This window comes from Notamacropus eugenii, chromosome 1 (assembly GCF_028372415.1).
Source record: "Notamacropus eugenii isolate mMacEug1 chromosome 1, mMacEug1.pri_v2, whole genome shotgun sequence".
Taxonomy (NCBI): Eukaryota; Metazoa; Chordata; class Mammalia; order Diprotodontia; family Macropodidae; genus Notamacropus; species Notamacropus eugenii.
Window position 1 is genome coordinate 40,607,263 of NC_092872.1, and position 22,169 is coordinate 40,629,431.

Here is a 22,169-nt window from a genome sequence, read left to right on the forward strand (position 1 = left end):
GGGACTTGGGTTCACAGAAGTCATGTGACTTTTCATAGGCACACAGTAATTAAAATGTCTGAGGCAGGATTTGAACTCAGATTTGCTCTTGATTCCAATACCATGCTCCATTCTGGGGGTATGAGATGGATCTGTATTCATAATTGATTATAGGGTTATCAGTTGCTGGACTTGTTATTTTTATTTTCTTGTTTGATGTTCCTGTGATACTTTAAGATATGAAGGATAAAGCTTCCTAGGAGTCATGAAGCAATATTAAGTCACCTGTACATAATGCTTATGAATCTATTGGCAGATTGTTAAGAAGAAATGACTTTGAATCCATCCATCCATTCAATAGATATTTAATTAAGCATCTTCTGTATACAACGCATAGATGCTGGGCAGTGGCTCAAATAGAAAAATAATTTAGGTGTAGTTCTTGCCCTCATGGATTTTACAGTTGAAATGTGAAGATACCTATAGCACTCATTACTGTTATTATTGATAGTAATACATATTTGCTTCTTGTTGGAACCCACCCTACTTTCTACCTCATTGCCAAAAACTCACATTCCTAAATCCTTCATTTTAGCTTTATTCATTGAGCCTTGAACACATCTTGTTCTTACAGTAAATGAATTTCAGCATTGGAGGGGATCTTAGATGTCATGTAGTCTAGTTAGTTAGAAATCCCTTTTCTACAACACTTGATAAATGGTTATCCATCCTCTCCTTGAACACCTCCAATGATGGGAAACCCAATATTTCACCCCATTCTCATTTTTAACAGTATTAATTACTAGAGAACTTTTTCCTCATATGAAGTTAAATTTTTTTGAGGCAATCACGAGTAAAGTGACTTGCCCAGGATCACACAGCTAGTAAGTGTCTGAAGTTAGATTTGAACTCAGGTGCTCCTGACTCCAGGGCCTATGCACCACCTAGCTGCCCCCTGCAGTTGAATTCTTTCTCCTTATAACTTTTAGCTTTTTGTCCTTTTATTTTCCAGTCTCTTTGCTTTGGGTCATGGCATTCCATATGATTAAAATTTCCTTCTCTCTATCCAAATACTCCTCCTTCAGTCTTGCAGGTTAAAATCTCATTTCCTCTGTAAAACCTTTCCTGATTATCCCTACTTAAATTGCCATCTATCTCCATATTCAGAGTTCCTGAAATGATTAATTATATTACAATTTTTTTATCAATTAATAATACACTGCCTTGTGGATATTTCTTACCTACGTGGTTGTCTTGAAATATTATCCAAATCCTTCATTTCTTTGAAGCATTCAGAAGGGATAGAAGTAAGAAAAGCAACGAAAGAAGAAAGCATTTTTACATATCTATATCTTGTTTTCTCAAATATACAATAAACTCTATGAGAGAATCTGTTTTTGGGGGTGTGGAGTATGGGGGAAGTATTATCCAAAACATCTGGTGTAATGGTCTATGCATAGACGTACTGGCTGGTTTGATTTGGTATAAAGGAATAAATAAATTATTCTTGGTCTCTAGAATAATCTATAAAATATTCATCTCTCTTTTTCCTTTTATTTCTCTTTCTTTCCTTCTATCCTGAATGCTTCAAAAAACAAAAACAAACCAAGATCTACATATTATTTAGTTCTGAGTATGAAAATTATTTTTAAGAACAGATTTTTTATCTTTCCTGTGAGCATCAATCTTTATATTTCTTCATAGTAAATTTCAGTGATACAGAAGAAAAGGATTTAGGCTTAATTATAACTCTGATTTGGGGCTATTTATTTGAGTACATGATTAGGAGAAAGGTATAGATGCTTGTTAATATTCTTTTTAATTCTTTGGAAATCAAGATTCTACTAAAACATCTATTTTTGTTTTGTTTTGTTTCTGTCTTGGCCATTCTAGGTCTCTCATGTCACGGGAGTCTTTGGCATCCACAACTTTGAGTCTGTCAGAAAGTCATTCAGCCTTGAGTGTGAAGCAAGAGTGGTCTCATGGCTACAGGACTCTTCCTTCCCTTCCTTCCAATTCAGGCTCTCAGAATGGCAGTGATCTAGGAGATTTACTTAGCATCCCACCTGGGACACCTGTGTCCAACAACAGCGTCTCCAATTCATTGCCCTCCTATCTTTTTGGCATGGAAAACAGTCACTCCCCTTACCCTAGTCCCAGACACACTTCAACCAGGTCTCACTCAGCCCGTTCTAAGAAGAGAGCTCTTTCCCTCTCCCCTTTGTCTGATGGCATTGGCATTGACTTTAACACGATTATCCGAACCTCCCCAACATCCTTAGTTGCTTATATCAATGGTTCCCGGGCATCACCTGCCAATATCTCTCCACAGCCAGAGGTCTATGGACATTTCTTAGGAGTGAGGGGTAGCTGTATTCCACAGTCGTGTTCGATCCCAAGTACTCAGCGAAGTCTTCTGGTGACCAGCGGCAGCCTCACCATCCCTGCTTACAATGAGAATGGGGTGGTAGAGTACCAGCGCATGCAGCAGCTGGAGCAGAGCAGCTTACAGTCAGCAATTATGAACAACATGGTGGTACAACAGGGTTTGCCCGCTTCAGACAGCCAGCCAGCTGGTTTATTAAAAAGTGAACGATTGGATGACTTTCCAGCTGGTGTCATTGATATTCCTCCTCCTCCTCCACCTCCTCCTTTGCCACCACCACCACCACCACAAGGGCCCCCACCCCCTTACCATGCCCATCAACACCTTCACCAGCCTGATCTCCTCCACCATTCCCATCCACTTCCTTTGCCCCCTTCTGCCCAAGGTCCCCAGCAGGAAGAGGATGGAGAATTAGATGATTTTAATGGAAAGCACTGCTGTCGCTGGATTGACTGCAGCGCCATGTATGATCAGCAAGAGGAGCTTGTACGGCACATAGAGAAAGTTCACATAGACCAGAGGAAAGGAGAAGACTTTACTTGTTTTTGGGCTGGCTGTCCTAGAAGATACAAGCCATTCAATGCCCGATACAAACTGTTGATCCACATGAGAGTCCACTCAGGAGAGAAGCCGAACAAGTGTACGGTGAGTCTTAAAAGCCCAAACTTGAATATGCTAAAGCCAAAGCCTGTTTTTGTGTGCTTTTAGATGCATTCATTGATTTCTGTAATTGTATATTTTATTTTCCCCAACAATAACTTTTATTTTTGCCTTTTGAAAGAATGTCAAAAATAATTTTCCAATATACTCTTCACTTGAATCCTGTCTCCTAGAAGAGAAAAATTCAGTAATACTCAATCAGAAAATTTATCATTTTTGAAATTTATCTATGATATTCACCACATCTCCATTGAGAAATGGCTGATGTGTAAATTCCTCTTTTCTCTGGTATCCAGATTGGTCATTGCATTTCTGAATTCAACAGAATTTTAGTGTCGCTTTCATCTACATTATTTTGGTTACTGTGCACTTGTTTTCTTGGTTCCACTCTCTTCCCTCTGAATCAGTTCATAAAAGGCTTCCTGTGCTTTTCTAAATTCCTTATATTTATCATTTCTTATGGTGCAGCAATATCTTATTATCATATGTCCTTATTTGTTTAACTATTTACTTGGTGAGTATATTGTTTCTAGGGCTTTTTTTCCTCCTATTACACAGAGCTCTGCTACAAATGTTTTACTGTATGAAACACTGAAAGTTCTTATTGTGATCGAACTCCTTTGGATATGTGTATGTATGCATGCATGTGTGTGTACACACATATACATATACATACATAGAATATACACACACAAAAATATTTCAGTGGTACCACTTGAGAACTAAGTATTTATATATGTGTAAAAATATACATGTATATGTATACATGTATACACACACACACACATATATATATATATAATATACGCATATACGTGTGTGTACCAAACATTTGCATATAGATATTTAGATACATACTTCCCAGGTGGTGAGATATATATATGTATGTGTGTGTATATATATACATATACATATATATATACACATATATGTGTATATGTGTGTGTATTCATATTCAGTGGGATGTCAAAGTTTAATTTTGTAGGAAGTCCAAGATATAATTTTCCCAAACATAGCTTACAGGTATGGATAGATCATATTAGCCTTTGCTTGTTAAGTACAGAATAAACATGACCATTTTAGAAAATAATAGCTGAGGATGGGAGTAGCATTTACTTGTTGCGTAAAATATTTCCTGTGTATTTTTCAGCTTTTGGTGTTTAGCCAAGTAACATAATGTTTCTTTAGTTTGCGAAGCCTTTCTAGAATCATCCATCCTGTGATACTAACCTTAATAAAGTAAGTGCTCCACAGTTAAGGGAAATACTCAAGCATTCGTGCTGTCCTTTCTCCAAACCAATGAGATCAAAGTTGACCAGATATGTATTAACTTGGGGTTTTTCACCTATTTATGGATATGACTGATCTGGGGAATTTACATACCATCAGCAACCAAGGTTTAGATCTTATCCAAAGCAAATATTCTAAGCCTTTCCCTCCTATTTCTCATAGAAAGTGAAAAATAATAGGGAAAAGTTTGCTCTTTTGAAAAGAACTCACCAGTCAGCAGCTTTGCTAGCAAAAATTATGCTTCATATGCCCACTTAGACTCTCACGTTATTTTGTTCAGCTGGGTAAATAAGTTATAATAACTGATAGCTATCGTTGAGATGTGCAGGACTTAAAGTGAGCAGGATTGTATAGGCACAAACCTCTTTTCAGGGTAAGGGCATTTGGGGAAGAAACATGAGGAGAAGAAGCTGAGAAGGGCCTACTCCCTTGGAACTGGAGACAAACAACTTGGATGCTGAGTTATTTTCCTCTCTTTCTTTCACAGTATAGCTTTTCATCTAAATAGCTATTTTAAAATAAGTGACTCCTCATTTATCTCCCATCTAGTAGATACTCTGAGAATATACAGAGGACATAGAAAGGCAGCATGGTATAGGGGAAAATGGACTGCTGTGTCTCCAGAGGTGATGGTGGTAATGGTTGTTCAGTCATTAAGTCATTTCTGACTTTTCATGACCCCGTAGAGTTTTCTTGTCAAGATATTGGAAAGGTTTGTCATTTCCTTCTCCAGCGGACTAAGTAAAACAGAGCTTAATGACGTGTACAGGGTCACATAGCTAGCAGTTGCTGAAGGCTGAATTTGAACTCAAATCTTCATGTGAGCCACCTAGCCATGAGAGGATCTGGGCTCAAATTCCTCCTGTCTTACTTAGTCCCTATGTAACCTTGGATAAGTAATTTTACCTCTTGGTGCTTCAGTTTCTTCATTTGTAAAATGGGGATTTTGGACTCTGATTCCTTCTGGCTCTAAATCTATGATCCTATATCGTGAAAAAAAAAAACTGCCTGTAATAATAAACCTGAAGTCAGTTGACACCTATTTTGTTTGCTAACAGTCTTAATGGAGGACATTTCAACTCTGATAGTCTTGGCGACTGCAGGAAGGATTTGCACTGCCTCAGACAGCTTATTTTAATGGTCATTATTAGTGTGGATGGAAAGAAACATTTCTTTTGAAGTAAAAAAAAGTGGGAATTCCAAGAATTCCCTGTACATTGGAGATGCTGTAGGTTTTCACGTGTCGGAAACATAAATCTCTTGGAAAAGGTGCTGACTTGAACTCTGGTTCTCCCTTCCCTGCCTCCTCTCCCTTCCCTGGCAGGTTCTGATAATAAAGAATCTCTACCATATGCTTATGTTTGCTGAGTTGTCCTCAATTAATGTTATGAGCAAGCAAAACAGGTGTCAACTGATTTCAGGTTATAATTAAAGGCAGTTTTTTTCCCTTTGTGGTAGTTATTTTTTACAACAATCTTTTAAAAATTCTTTGGATGAAATAAAGATTAAATTGTGTGTGTGTGTGTGTGTGTGTGTGTGTGACATCATGCTGTTATCCTTAAGGTGAAACCTGAAACTGACACATTGGGAGAATGTTGGCTTGTACGAATCAGGAGAATAAGAATATTTCACCCTGCTAAACCTTACTCTGTGAGTGGTATTCTACATTACGTGTATCAGAAAGGGAAAGATAACTGTAGGCAATCATATTTATAGTTCAGAGCATGCTGGTGAGTTGCAGCTGTATTCCAGTCAGAAAAGACCTTCAAGCTTTAAAAGAAAACAGTCCAACCTCTAGTTCTGACTAACCTTGGGTGAAAGTAGTTCACTGGATTTGGCTTGATTGAAATAAATAAGTCATGAATTTTGGGGAAAAATTGTGTTGCAAAATGAATTCTCCAGAAGTACTTCTTCAATTTTTTATTATTCAGTGACTTCCATAATCATTGTTTACAAGAGTTTTCAAATGCACAAGGCTTTCTTGGCATAAGATCAGCTATTGTCAAACTCCAAAATTCCAATTAAAAAATAGAAATATTTCAGTGAAAGAGAAAGCCAAAAGGTGCATTTTTTCAGGCTGGTGTCAAGTTTTTTCACTGTTTAGTTAGGATGAACATCAGAGTTGCATTTCTGCCTTCTACTTTGTCCCTATCCACCACCACTTTCTCCTCTAAGGTAGATTATTATATGTGAGTCTGCTGTTTTTCTTGATACATTTAATAGAATCACTATTGACCTATTAAAACCTACAAGTCCAAAGCATTGACATGTTTTTTTTTCCTTCCTTAGAAATGCTTTTCCTGTCTTCTATGGCACTTGATACCTACCTGTCTTACACTGTGATTCCACTCTATTCTACTTTATCCTTATTGTAGAATATTTTATAACATTAATATTTGGGTGGGGGTCATGTCTTTTGCTACACTGAAAGTGCCATGAAAGCAGGGCTATGTCTTAATTACAATGCTACCAAATAGCACAGTGCTTTGTATGTCATGAAGAATGAAAGAATGAATGGATACTGCATCAGTATTTACATCTGAATGTTTCTTAAAAGTTGTATTTCTAGTTTTAGGACTCCTTTTCTTGGTAAACCATGCACTCTCCCATAAACCATATGAATGAGTCACAGTCATCATGCCTTCCGAAAACCAGGCTATATGTTGCCAGACGATTTCTGATTGTTGTTTGGGACTACTGTCAACTTCAGACAAGATTATTGTGTAATAAAGGTTTAGCAATGTTGTCAACCGATGATGGAAGAAGAGCTGTCTGCCACTGCAGATATGGATAGGCACCCAAGAAAATGTATATCTACCTACTGCAAACAACATATTTCTCATTTTATGAACATTAGGTTTTTGAAGTCAGATGGAAATAATCGCTAAGACTGCAGTATTTTATCTTTCTTCACTTGAAAAAAAATCTAGTGGCAGCAGACTTGGAGCTTCAGAGTCAGTGCCAAATAAAATGACCACATTTCTCTTTTGGAAACACGAAATGATCTTTTGGTTTCTGTGGCTGCATCACATGGTGTCACTGTAAGGAACGTGCTATTTTAAAACAGTTCGTATTTTTTTCTTCGTGATTGTTTAACTGTGATTAATTTGGTGTGTACAATTTTTGGAGCTAGTCATCATTTTCACTCACTTAGCTTATTGACCCAAGCAGATATGATGGCCCAATTGTGCCCAATCACCATGGCTACAGGCAACACAGGGCGATTTTGAAAGGCACAGTGAAAAAAAAAGAATATGTGAAAGGTCCGCCCACTGACAGCATGCTTGCTGTAAGAGGCTACTGCCAATGCGGGCGGTGCCAAGTTGAGTCTGGGCACATAAAACAATTCTGTTCAACAGGCATTATTAAAGCATCTGCCCCATGCAGGCAGCTGTGCTAGGCAGTGGGTAGACAAAGATAAAAGTGACCCAGCCCCTGCTCCTAAGAAGTTTGCAATCCAGCAGAAGGGACAAGATGGTAGCTAGGTAGTTAGAGCACTAGGCTTGGAACCAGGAAAATTCATCTTCATGATTTCAAATCCAGCCTTAGACCCTTACTAGTTGTGTGACCCTGGGTAAGTCACTTCCCCGTATTTGTTTTAGCTTCCTTATCTGTAAAAAGAGTTGGAGAAGTAAATAGCAAATCACTCCAGTATCTTTGCCAAGAAAACCCCAAATGGAGTCATGAAGAGTCAGACATGACTGAAAAAATGAATGAACAGTAACAGAAGATAAGACGCATTTAACTGTTTATATAAGTAAAAATGTGATGAATAATGATCCAGGGTCAGAGGGACTTAGGGAGGGGAGGGATCACTTCTAGCCAGGTTATAAGGAAAAGGGCATGGGTAAAATTATCTGTAATCAGGATTCTTTGGGGGTAAGTAGATTAAGAAGGCTAGTCAGGAGTGGTGAAACTGAGTCTGGAGTGAGTTAAAATTGTAAAGAGATCAGTACTTAGTAGGTCAGAATATATTATAGGTAGCACAATGATTTGGTGAATAACAATTTGTCTCTTATAAGTCTCAATGTGAGATGTCAGATTCATCGTCATCATTCTCTCCCTTTGTTTCCCTCTCTCCTTTTGCCTCCCTCTCTCCCTTTGTCTCCCTCTCTCCTTTGTCTCCTTCTCTCCCTCCCTCTCCCTCTTCCCCTCCCTCTCCCCCTTCCCCTCTTCCGTCTCCTTCCCTCCCTCTTTTCCTCTTTCCCTCCTAGTTTCTCTTCCTCTCTCTCTACCTCTCCATTCCTCTACGTCTTCCAGTTCCTCTCTGTGTCTATCTCTCAAATATCTCTGTCTTTTCTCTGTATCTTCTGCGTCTCTCTTTTTCTCCTCTGTATCTGCATTGCTGTAGACACAAGTATGCAAAGAGCTATAATCTAAGACATAAACACTTTAAAAATCTACAAATTGCTATGGGTTCAAGAGAAGGTGAAATTCTATATGACTGAGTCGGGGGAGAGGAAAGAGAGAGGTACATGAATGGAGCCTTGTAGGAAGAATGAATTTATCATGTGATTACCATGTGCCAAGTACTGTGCTAAGCTTAGGGGATACAAAAAATAAAAGCAGACCCTCAGGAAATCACATTGTAAAAGGCGAGTCGTAACTAGGGAGGTTATGTTGGTTTTGAAAGTTATCTGATGATAAGTAGAATCAGAGACTGACATCCCCTTTCTAGCAGCATTGGTAGCATTCACTTGATCCTTGCTGCAGAAGTGGAAAGGACAGATTTCTCAGGATCATCTTCTTCCTTTATCCCCACACTTACAAAATGAAGGGGTTGGGCTATACATGGGCTGTATGCTTTAGCTGTTAAGTCCTATGATGCTGGGAAAGCCCCAAAAAGGCAGTGGGAAGGAGAACCCTTGAACCTTAAAAATTGTATCCATTTCTCCTAACCATTTCCACCTCCTTTGGCAGTGATTGCTCTAATTACCTAATTAATATATTAATATTACCTAATTAATACCTAATCTAATACCTCCACTAAACCTAGAGGGAAATACACACACACATACAAGCACCCCCACACACACACATACAGCCATCAGAATGAATAATATTTAACATGTGGAATCATTGCCTTAATAGACTTCTCAATAAAATCTGTCTGGATTTACTAATCTCCTAGGTAGACAAAAGGGAGTAGATTAGCAAGGATGATAGGATACATCATCATCATGTTATATAAATATAATTAGTAGCAATTTAAGGTTTACAGAGTACCTTTCCCTGAAGAATCCTGTGAGATTTGCCCTGCAAATATTATTATCCCCATTTTACAGATGAGAAAATTCAGCCTTGGAGAGATTAAGTTCTGGCTGTCAAACTGTTTCCAGAACTTGGAGAAACTGATGATCTGCCATTGTGCACAATAGAAAGCAATTTTGCCAGGAGTTTTCAGAGTAGAAACAAGGGACCTAAGGGATTATGAGCTGCCACTTGCACACTGCTTATTTTTCCTGGATGAATCTTACCCAATCACAAAAGACACTTTTGCAAAACTTTCACCCACCCATGGATTTTCATAAAAATGTCACTGACCAAAAGACAGCTTTGAATTTTGTATGAATTGACTCATTTCTCCACAGGCATTTTGACTGGCAAAACCTAGAATATTTGCTTTGGCCTGAATATAAGGCAGTTCACTTTTAAGTATATCTCCATAACATTCAAAAGTGAATGCAAGAAAATAAATTCAGAGCCTAGGCTATTACCCTACTTGTTGACTGCTCCTAGACTCTCTAGGCCAGGATATTTGATCCAGCCAGGATATATCTTGTGGAAAACTAATTCATCATGAATCCCAGGAAAGGGCAAAAGGTGCGGATACCTCACAACTTTTATTATGTGACTAGACTAGGATTTGGTATTTGTAATTATAGCCCTTTAGAATCTAAGGAATCTTAGAGGATCATTTAGAGTCCACACTCATCTTACAGATGAAGAAACTTAGACCTGAAGGGGAAGATGAGGATGATGATGATACGTAACATTTATAAAGTACTTACTATGTGCTAAACACTGCTATTTTTATCGCATTTGAAATTCATAATATCCCAGGAAAGTAGGTACTATTACTATTCCTTTTTTACAGATCAGGAAACCGAGATAAGCAGATGTTAAAGTCACATGTCTAATAAACATCTGAGGTCAGATTTGAACTCAGGTTTCCTGACTCTAGGTCTAGCTACACAGCTACATGGGAATTAAAAACTAGATTCTCTTAATTGATGTTCAATAATTATTTCCTGCATATAGTTTTTAAAAGCGTCTGCAGTCTGACACCAACCCTTAGGTAAAAACTGACAATGGCACTTGAATTGGTTTAGCTTTGGAAGCCTACCTTACAGAATTGTACTGAGGATCAAATTAGATGATACATGTGATGTGATTTGCAAACTTTAAAGCACTATTTCAGTACCATTATTAACATTAATAGCAATATTTCTCACAGCATCAGTATTACTAGTTCTGATCTTTTTTGAAAAGTTTATTTAGAATTTATCTTTGTTAAAAAGAAACAAAAAAAAGCAATATGCCACGGTGAATACCAGCAATTCTTTTAAATGAAATTGATGCAAAAGAGAGAAAAAGAGTTGAAGATTTATCAGCAATGACAGTTATATCACCTGTCTAGTTTCTTTCCTTTTCCATGGGTCGTCGTGCTTATAAGGCCATCCTCCTTTCCAAACAATTGTCAATTAACTCTTGGTTTCAGCACTTTTCTGAACAGGTGCCTTAGCCTTTATAAATCATTTCTAAAAGTGTTCATAAAAAAATTCTCTCCATGCATTTAAAATTCTGGACAAAATAGAGAACTTTTAGGATCATTTTGTGTTTTAGTTAGTTTCCCAGGTTTCTGTGGCCAAAGAGCTCATCATCATTTGGCTGACCTAATCGTTAGGAGTCTCTTACTACCTTGCTAGCTCGAGAGAACTGTCCAGAGTTTCTGCTTCGTGGGCTTAGCCTTGGAGATACTGGAGTCACTTATGTACCATAATGGGTCATGGGGAGATTGTAGGATCTTGGGTTTAGATACAGAAGAAATCTTGGAGATTCTCTAGTCCAATTCTCTCTTATTTTATAGATGAAGAAATGGAGACATTCAGAAAGGGAGTGTTCTGCCCAAGGTCCCCCTGGTAGTAAATAGTTGACCTTGGGTTTGAAACTAGGTCATTGAACTTCAGATATAGCACCAGGAGACTTTTTGAAAATAATGCTTTCTTCCAATAGAAAGGGTAGCATTTATGCTTTTAGTAATACCTAATGTTCAAGCATACTCTTGCTCCTTAGATACAGTAAATTACCAAAGACTTAGTCAACTACTAAAAATCAAATTTCCCCTTTTATCAAAATGCCTGATGTGATTAAATGAGTAAAATTACAAGTTATATCTTCTTCATCTCTCTGGGCTGAAACACCACCAGTGAAACATCTGGTAAAAATCAAGAGACAATGTTGCTTCTAGTTCATTTCCCATAGGGCATCAATCTGTTGAATATCCACTATTACAGACGTGATTGTAAGACTTTTCCCTCAAAAAGATAAAATAATACCCCAAGATATCTTTGAGGGGTTTTCTTACAGCAAAGAGCTACATGTGCATATATTTGCATGTATAACAAATGTCCTGCAGACATATATTTATCACTCTGGGCTTCATATCCCCCCAGAAAAGGTAAAGGAGAAGTCTCAGAAATTCTCTCCAGATGTGGCATTGGCTGAGGTCTATAAGGTACCTGCCAAATGGGATTTTACATCACACAACCAATTTAAGAATCTGCTGTTGGAGGGAGGAGGGGAGTAATTTCATTTCCCCTGAGGAGGCATTTGATCCAGTTTACCTGAGGAACTAGCCTTTCATGAACTTTGTCCTGAAGAAAAATTAGTAGCAGATTTGGGCCAGCGTTTCAGAGCATACAGTGGTATATGTTTCTTTTCTCTAAAATTCCAGCACTAATGAAAGTTATTAGATAATCATCTTGCCCTATTTAAGAGGCTAAATATTTGTTTGGGGGAATTCATCTTCACTAGAAAGAAAAAAAATCATTAAATACATGATAGTACATTGCCCCTTTAGCTGTTTTTAATGTTGCTTCATCTAATTTTGTGCATGCATAGCATATTTTATTTTATTATAATTTCTAAAAAATCTTTCACCAATTACCCAGTTGTGAGGTTAAAAAAAAACAAAAAACAACAAGTCTCTAATCTTGAATGTTCAGTTCTTATATGAATTCCAGTCATTAGATGGTTTCCTTAACTTATTCGAACTGTATAAGTGTGTAAAATAAGTTTGGAGTCTTAGAAAAGTCTCTTGTCTGAATCCGAATACTTACTGATGCTCAATTGGCCAAAAAAATTTGCAAAGGATATACTTTCTTTGAGTAGAAGTGCTGACATGTTCCAAGTCCAGACAGGACTTGACTATTCAGAGTGAAAAAAAATTTTTTGAAAGTTTTCTAAAAAAGTTAGCCCCCCTTTGATCTTTTAAAAAAGTTTGTTTCAAGTTCTGAGCAAAGTACCATGGAAGAAGTATTTTTATTTTTTCCAGACAGGTTTATGAACTCTAACTATAATTATGCAATCAAGGCCAGCACTACCAATTGTGCAAAGTAGATTCAGTTACAGAGAGTGGGGGGCAAAAGAAACTGGAAGAAATAGATGTTCGTTTCACATCTGGCACCGTGAAGTTGTTAACTGCCATGTCCAACTCTGGAGCTGCCATGCCTTGCTTCCTACCCTGAAAGGCAGAAGAAATCAGTGTCTGATTAGTGGGGAAGGAAGATGTGGCACCCCACACAGAGGCACAGAGAAGGATGGGGGCTGCAGTTGATTGCTGAACCTGGCAATAACCCTATTCATTGTTGTTTTAAGGGGAGCTTTGAGGGGACCCTTACTTTTCTTTTCCAGCGTCTCGCCTATTGGGAGGAACTCTCTTGTTGAAGTCTTCCCTTATCTTTCTCCCCCTCCTCCTTCCCCACCTCCCAGTTATTGGTGCGATCTTCCTCCCCAAATGTTACTAGAACCTTTTATCTGATCTCTCTTTTCTCATTTTTATTCCCTTTCTTCATTCATTCAACAAACATATTGCACACTTACTATGTGTCATCTTCTGCATTAGATGCTGAATGATAAAAAGATAAATGAGAAATCTTCTTTAGTACTTACCTGTGTAGCTGGTGTAGCCTCTCCATCACATCTGCCATTCACCTCCTCCTTCCCTTCCAGTAACTTCATGGAAGGCAGAGGCTCCAACATTTTTTCCTTGTTTTCCTGGCAAATAACATTTAAAAGGTGCTTAATTCATGTTATTTAAAATGGCCCCCAATCTAACAGTCTTCAAGCTGAATTTATAAGGATTAAGAGTATTTGGCAGAATAAGTTTTTAGCAAATAGGGGATGTACTCTTCAGTATGTTATCAGGGAGGCAGGTCAACTGAGTCATAAATTCAGGCACACATTCTGAATCTCATGAATTGGATAAGAATAGGTCCCGATCCCAAGCACCTCTTAATGGTTATTTTTTTTGAGCCCTCTTGGTTCACAGTGAATGTAAATAGTAACTATTTCTCTTTTGGTCACCAACCCTGAGGGTCTTCACCTCCCAGTTTGATTTTTTTTAATTGAAGGGACAATCCCTTGACTGACTTCTTAAAGAGGACTATTCACTGAATGGGTGTTGCCTCACTCAAAGTGAGAACATGAAAAGACCTTAGCTTAAAAGAACCAAGTTCTCCTTTTGCATCCTGGGCAATCTCCAGTCATCCTGATCAATATCTGGCCACTGGACCCAAGTGGCTCTGGAAGAGAAAGTGAGGCTGGTGATTGTGCACAGCCTTCTCTCTCTCAAAATCAAAGCCAATTGCAAGTCATGCCATCATCTCTCTGATGTCATGGTCCTCTTTGAGAATGAATGACAAACCACAAAACACACAACCACAACTACTGCCATTAGGTCTTAAGAAAGTATCAGCATATATCCAGTTCTGAAGCTGCCTCTAGGCACTTTGTAAAAGTGAAGAGACCAAGATGTTGGTATGGTCTTCTTTAAACCGGACTTTATAACATGACCATACAACTATATATTAGATGGAGTGAGAACAATAGATCCAAGTGAAACCTTATTTCATCATTAAGAAGTTCTGGGCCATCTGGTTACCTATGATTATTTTCTCTGTGTCCGCCTGTCTATGTTCCATGATGTTACTTTGGAGAAAGTTTTGCACTTTAAACTGTGATAGAAAATACCTAGTCTGATAAGCAGCATATCCCAAATGTATAGATAGGAAGGACTCTTTCACAAGGTTGCTTGAGAAACTCCTAGCTGCCAGGTGGTACAGTGGATAGAACGCTAGTGCAGGAGTCAGGAGGATCTGAGTTCAAATCTCACCTCAAGCACTTGACACTCACTAGCTATGTGACCTTGGGCAAGTCACTTAACCCCAATTGCCTCATCCTAGGTCATCTCCAGTCATCCTGATGAATGTCTGGATGACTCTGGAGGAGAAGTGAGGCTAGTGACCTGTACAGCCCTCTCTCACTCAAAACAATGTGAAGTGCAAGTCATGTCATTACTTCTCTGATGGCATGGTCTTCTTCGGCAACGAAGGCCGAACACAACATCAACATGAGAAACTCCTCAATTTTATTAGGAAGAGAAAGAAACAAATATTTATTAGGTACCTATCTGGCTGGCACTGTGCCCCAGTGCTTTACAAATATTATCTCACTTGATCTTCACCACGACTCTTGGAAGTGGGTGCTATTATGATCACCATTTTATATTTGGGAAAACTGATGCAGAGGTTGAGTGACTTGCCCAGGGTCACACAACTAGTATGTGTCTAAGCTTGTTTTGAACTCAAGTCTTCTTGACTTTAGGCCTAGCTCTCTATCCATTGTGCCACCAACGTGCCTAATGTGTGCTTTTCTTTGGTAATGACTGTAGACTCCTTGAAAACTGGTTGTTGGATGACTAATGTGGAAATATGTTTAACATGATTGTCCATGTATAACCTATGTCAGATTGTTTCTTGTCTTGGGGAGGGGGGAAGGGAGAAAAATTTGGAGCTCAAAATTTTACTAAAATGAATTTTGAAAAGTATTTTTAGATGTAATTAGAAAAAATACTGTTAAGGAAAAAAAAGAATATTGGTAGTGGGATGACTCTTGAAGTCACTGGTCATGTCACCCTGACACAATAGTTCTGTTTTGTCTAACAAGATATGTGTGCTTAATATGTGACCTTGAGAGGTCACTGCGTGTTATAGCTTATGATTATTAAATGGGTGTCTCAAATTGTAAACTTTTGTAGTTGGTTGTGTGTGGATTTCAGAAATAAGCCATTTCCAAGACATGTCTATTTTTTAAACCAAGCCTCAAGCATAAAACCAGTAATAATGTGCATCAATTAATAATTTTAAGACTAAATAACTAGTCATCACTGAGATGCTATAGAGCTCTTGTACAGATGAAACAAAGTATTAGCTTGTCCTACTGATTTCCCAAATATTTAGTTGGGAGTTAGTGCTATCCTTTTAATTTAATTTTAGTTTAATTTTAATTCAGTTCAGTTCATAGGATTGTAGATCTCTAGCTGGAAGGGACTTTAAAGGCCAGCTAGTCAGGCATCTTCATTTTATAGATGAGGAAGTAGAGAGGTAACTGACTCATCATGGAAGCACTGTCTCACATATATGAGGGGGAGCATACATCTGGTTCTTTACTATGGAGTTTCCATTTTTAAAAAGTAGAAAAACTGGGGACTGAAACCCTTTGACTACTTGGTGAGAATGATGAAGGTGTGGACAGATGCCATGTGGATTATTTTGCATGCGTTATCCTCCCTTAGTTAAACATTTCCTTTTGTAATCTGAAAAGAGAGGACTGCAGCTAACCAAAGCTTCCGATTGACACTTATTGCACTAAATTTGCCAAATTTTTTTTAAGGTTTCTCTTGTCAGCCTTGAATTTTCTTTGGAATTTTTCTATTCATATCAAGTTAATAAGCAACAGAAATGAATCCCTGAAATGTTTAGGGAAGTACAAATTGAATCAATCTTGATCAGAATGGAGTCAGTTTACAGTGATTAAGTAAGAAACATCTTAACGCCAAATGTGCCTATTTAACCTTGGAGAAAGAGCAATTGAAGATTCAGTCTTGTAAATCTAGCCAAGATTATATAATGATAGATTATAATAACACAGTGAGCAACTAGGTGGTACAGCGGATATCAGGAAGACCTGAATTCAAATATGACCTCAGGCATTTACTAGCAGTGTGACCTTGGACAAATCACTTAACTCTGTTTGCCTCAGGTTCCTCATCTGTAAAATGAGCTAGAGAAGGAAATGACAAACCATTCTAGTATTGTTACCAAGAAAATCCCAAGTGGGGTCACAAAGAATCAGACATGAACAAAGTGACAGAAAAACAAGAGCAAGAACATTATCTTACATTTATATAAAATCCTTTAAAGTTTAAAAAGCAATTTCTTCAAAACAGTTCAGTGATGTAGGTAGTATAAATATTATTGTACCCATTTTACAAATGAAGAAACTGAAATCTGGAAAATATGAATGACTCATCACTCATGTTCACAGAGGTGGGAAATGTCACGACCAGTACTAGAATCTTCATCTTCAAGCTCTTTCCATCATGCCATATCCTCTTCTCTGCTGTCTACTCATTGGTTTCCCCTGCACATGTCACAAGTCATGTGGCCAAATGGGCCAGCTGATAATGGTCCCAATAGTTTGAGTAGTTCTAGGATGACCATTTGACCCCAAGATTCTGTTTGTGATTAATTTTTTGTGATTTACTAACTTCACCTAGGCAAGTATTCAAGTGTGAATGAATAGCTAAAAGAGATAGAGTATATAATAGGCAGAGGGAAGATCTGGTGATAATACAAGTGGGTTGTAATCCTGAAATTACCCATGTGACTGCCACTAAGTCATTTTTCTCAGCTGTAGCCATCTTATGTAAAATGAAGGAGATGGGCTGGGGGATGACTAGGATGCTTTCAGTTCTATGTTCTATGACTTTATGAGCAGTTTCTAAAAGGGTTTCTCAAATAGTCCATTGTATCACTTTGTGGATTAAGATGAAAAATCTACTTAATTTCTCAGTTTTAGGAATGGGTTTGGGAACTTCAAGTCCCATCCATTGATAGTATTAAAAACAAAAAGAGTCCTTTCTCTCATCCCTTCCCATTCTTGGAAGATGTATCTTTTCTTCAGGTCTACCACCTCCTTGTTCTAAACTCAGGAGTTTCCCTAAGGCATGTCCTTCTCCTTTCCTAGTGTCTACTACTTGTTACATCTCCTTGCCTCCTTATCCAAACTGCTTTTAGGAGAGAATCTGATAAAAATGTTCAATTATGATAAGGCTAATAATTGACAGAACTTAATGTGTCACATCTTCCCTCTCCCTCACCCCTCCCCACACTTCACTTGAATTTTTGTAGAGGTCAAGCCTTAAACTAGGGATGGCTAGGTGGTATAGTGGGCCAAGAGTCAGGGAGACCTGAGTTCAGATCTGGTCTCAGACACTTACTAGCTGTGTGACCCTGGGCAAGTCACTTAACCTTATATGCCTCAATTTCCTCATCAGTAAAATGAACTGGAAAAGGAAGTGACAAATCATTCCAGTATCTCTGCCACGAAAACCTCACATGGGGTTACAAAGAGTGAGACATGACTGGACAATAATACCAATCCTTAAACTAGAGAACTGTAACTCTAAGGCTCAAATTTTAAGCACCAGTAATAGATTATTATTCTTTTTAAAGGAACAGTGAGTTGTAATGGTATATTTAAGTTGTCATACTGACCCTCTTCAAGTTGCTCTGTTTTAAGGTCAGGTCCTATTTTCGGGTGCCTGAAGGGATTCTTTCTTTATGTTTTTCATTTATACTCAACCAGACCCCGAACTAATTCCCACTCATGCCCTAGAAAGGGTTGCTCCTGAGATTAGAAATTCTCCTAATCTTTTCTTCTCCTCACCATTTAAATTCACCAGCCTTTCTCCCCACCCTTTCTCACTGACTATCCAAATTTCTCTTTTGGATCAAAGATAGACAACTTGTTTTAGGCGTGTATTATTCTGTCTCCCACTTAGAGGTTACAATGGTAGCTGGATGGCAGAATCACCAGGCCAGTTTGGTAAGGGAATTCCCCAAGGTTGATGTCCTTCCTTCCCTATTTGCTGTCCAGGCATTTCTTCAATAGTGGTCCTTGAAATTTGGTGCCCCTTGGGTAGCTCAGTGTTTCCCACTTTCTATAAATTACCCTTCTGCCCCACTGTCAATGTCCTTTCTACCCAGTTCCTTGTGTTTATTCTGTACTTCCCTTCTTTCCTTTTGCAGACATATTGATATTACCCAGGCTTAAAGCTTTCTAAACATTTCTTCTTCTTACTCACAATCCTATCATCCTCTGTGAATCCTACTGTTTTTATCGCTGCTACCTCAATGTGTCTCTAAGTTTCTATTTCCTTTATTTCGTGCCAGTTTTGAAAAGGGATAAGAAAAAGTTGGATTCTCTAACAGTCTGAAGTATTGATTCTGTTAAAAAGAGAGAGAGAGAGAAACAGCATTTCAGAGCTAGCCTCTGAGGACCTTGTAATGGTGTCTAACCCTATTCACCATGACTACTGACTTGCACTTGGCAATTAATTCTGTTGCTGGGATTCTCATTTGAATGATTCTATTTTAGTAAGGCAGGAAATCTCATTTCAAGATTGGAGTCAGAGTATTATCCTAGGGCCATCCTAAAGATTTAGGTAGAATAAAGGGTCCAGGAGAGAAAACCTCAACTCAAACAGGGAATGTCACACAAGCCAAAGGAGATATTTTTCTGGATAGATTTTTGTTGTCACACAGCTAGTAAGTGTCTGAGGCCAGATTTGAACTTAGGTCTTCCTGACTCCAAATCTGGTGCTCTATTCACCTCAATGCTCAATGGATAAGATGTTAAATTTAATCACTACTAATGGGTGGACAGGACATCTAGGTGGAGGGAAGAGAAGGGACAAAATGGAAATAATTCTTGGTTCCTCCATCTCCCCAGAACTAATTTAAAGTGGTAACTTTTTCTTATGGATAACTCTCCTTATGATGATCAGACGCATACGTTTGGCTTCTCAACATGTCTAAGAAGTTAGCAGAAATTATCTTACTTTAGGGCAGGATGAATGAAATCCCTGGGTGATGGAATGACTTGAAAAAATATCTCCTAAAAAAGGATAAAAGGGGAAATAGTGTGCTTTCCTAGTAATCTCCCCTTGTTCCCTTTATACCGATCAATGAGAAGGTCTTGAATTTAAGCCTCCTAAATATCCAGTTTTGCCATGTCTTCTAGTTAAAAGGTGCAAGGGTAATAATTATATTACAGAAATACCTAGTTTTAAGGGTTAGTGGTGATCACATGAATCATCAGTTTAGAACTGGATGGCACCTTAAGACATCTGGTGCAATTTTCTCATTTAATAACAAGGAAACAAGGCCTCTTAAAGTTGGTCGACTTTTCCATGGTCACTTAGAGTAGTGAGTTACCAAGTAAGAATTTGAAACCAGAAATTCTGACATAAAATTCGTTTTAATTTTCATTGTACCACACTGTTCTTGGTGACCATTTTCAGTGAAAAATTTTCAAAGACCATCATTTATTTTTTATAAGTTTTTTATAAATCTTTTTTACTGTTCAGTCATTTTAGTTGTGTTCAACTCTTCGTGAACCCATGTGGGGTTTTATTGGCCAAGATACTGGAGTGGTTTGTTATTTCCTTCTGCAGTTCATTTTACAGAAGAGGAAACTGAGGCAAACAGGGTCACACAACTAGTAAGTGTCTGAGGCTGGATTTGATCTCAGGTCTTCCTAACTTCACACCTGGCACCCTATCCCCTGTGCCACCTAGCTGCCTTGTTTTTGTTTTTTTTAACATCGCCATTGTTATACCTTCTCAGAAAGCCATCTTATACTACAAATAGTATTTTTTTAGAGAAGAAAATAAGGCAGCAGAACTGATCGATACATTGAAAAAATCAGAAAACATGTGCAATGTGTAGTAGCTTTGAACTTCCTACCTTCATGAAAGGGTGGGTTGGGGGTGAAACACCATCTTCCTTATTTGTACAAATCACTGTAACTTGACTTTGGATTCATTGACTCCTATTTGTGGTAGCATCAATCCCCCTTACTCTCAGTAGATTCCATTGCCATTCCATCACCCCTTCTGGGAAATATTGTCAGCTCATTGGGATTACTCAGTTTCTTCCACCTTTTCTAAATTACATGTTCTTGGTGCAGAATTCCTTCTGTTCCTCATCAGTTGTGGGTTATGAGAATGTTCTGGGTCTTCATGTCCCAATTCCCTTTCCCCCTTTGCCCCTCCCTTTCCTCACCAGCCTTTGAGGGTGAACAGTTCATTACAGAAGGCAGGGCCATCCATGAATCACAGAGAGACTCACTATTGTGCAAAGAAATTTGGTTGCAAGTACTGTTTTGCTGCCTAGGATCCTGAAACACAATATTCTCCATCTATTCATAAAGTCGCTTGCTTGATACACACAGCATGGTTATAAATGCTGTCTATTCTCTGAATGCTTGCTTTTGGTCATGAACTGGCAAAAGCTCAAGGAAAAAATGACAATGTGCTTCTATGGGTGCTTTTGGTACATTTCCATGAATATATTCAGACAAAATGAAATCCCCTGGCTCTTTATAATATGCCCTTTAGTGCGTTAAGCTTGCAAAATTACCCCCACGGATGACAAATTGTAAACATCGGCAATGCCACAGTCCTAGTTCAAGGCCTGTCTCTGTGTACTGCCGACGGTACTCACATCCTAGAAACGTTTAGACAATTTTAAGAAAATGAAGTTATGCAAACAGGCTTATCAGGATTGACAATTAAGAAAAAAAAAAACATCGCTGATACTAATTAGGAGTCCTCACATCATAGAAGGACAAAGCCGCTTTTGTATTACAAAAACCCTTCTTTTCCTACTCACTGCGACTCTGATTGCTATCCAGTAGCTTTGGATAATTGGTCTGACCAAGTTTCAGAGCCATGACCTTTTAGCCCTTCTCAGATGGTTCAGAGGTATTTGTCAAAACTTGTCCAAGGTGTTGGTTGGAGAGGGGAGTTGGCACAGGAGTCGGTTAAGTGGTGTCATGATGAAATAGGTTCCGTTTGTTTAAGAAAACTTGGCCTGCTTCATAAATTCATTGGGAGAACATTTGTGAACTTGACATGGGATTGTGTTTATTGTTATCTATAGTATCCCTTTGAACAAGCAGGCCCGAACTACTAGTCGTCTAGTTGATTTTGTCTTCTATGGCTGTCTGGGTCAGCATGATCCCAACTCCATTGTGTGAATTGGGAATGTGGGCTAGCAGTTGGGACGTTGGTTTTATGCTGCACTTGGGGCATGGGTCCTTGATGGTGAAACCAGTCAAGGAAAGAGATCTATGGGTTGGGTGAATAATGAAGAAACACTCTAATTGCTTGCCCCATGGAGGCAGTTAATCAGAACCAACAAACAGGTACTCACAAGTCACTCTTTTGGAATTTAGAACTTGGAGAAAAATTAATTTCAGTCTCAAGGACATAGATCTTGGTAAAAATCAATGGGCAATTTAGATCAAAATTGAAGGTACACCTTGACCGTTTACTGTGTAGATGATTTATTTTGAGGAGGGGGAGTTTCATAAAAGGCATTTTTAGAGCCCCGATTATGCATTTCCTCCAAAGATTGGTTAGCTAATCACCATCAATGGGTAATAAGAGTTGGCAAAAAAAAGCTATTGTGCTGGGACAGGATCAGGTCCCCAAGCATCTTGA

General features: G+C 38.3%; 1 protein-coding gene across 2 annotated transcripts in view; it reads left to right on the forward strand.

The window, feature by feature from the left end:
* The window catches only part of GLIS3 (GLIS family zinc finger 3), a 592,145-nt gene that overhangs the window by 207,483 nt on the left and 362,493 nt on the right, over window positions 1-22,169 (forward strand). For both annotated transcript variants that reach the window (XM_072597414.1, XM_072597422.1), the window contains one exon: window positions 1,873-3,010. In XM_072597414.1, the coding sequence (XP_072453515.1) occupies window positions 1,873-3,010 (1,138 nt within the window). The remainder of the gene's footprint in view (window positions 1-1,872; window positions 3,011-22,169) is intronic.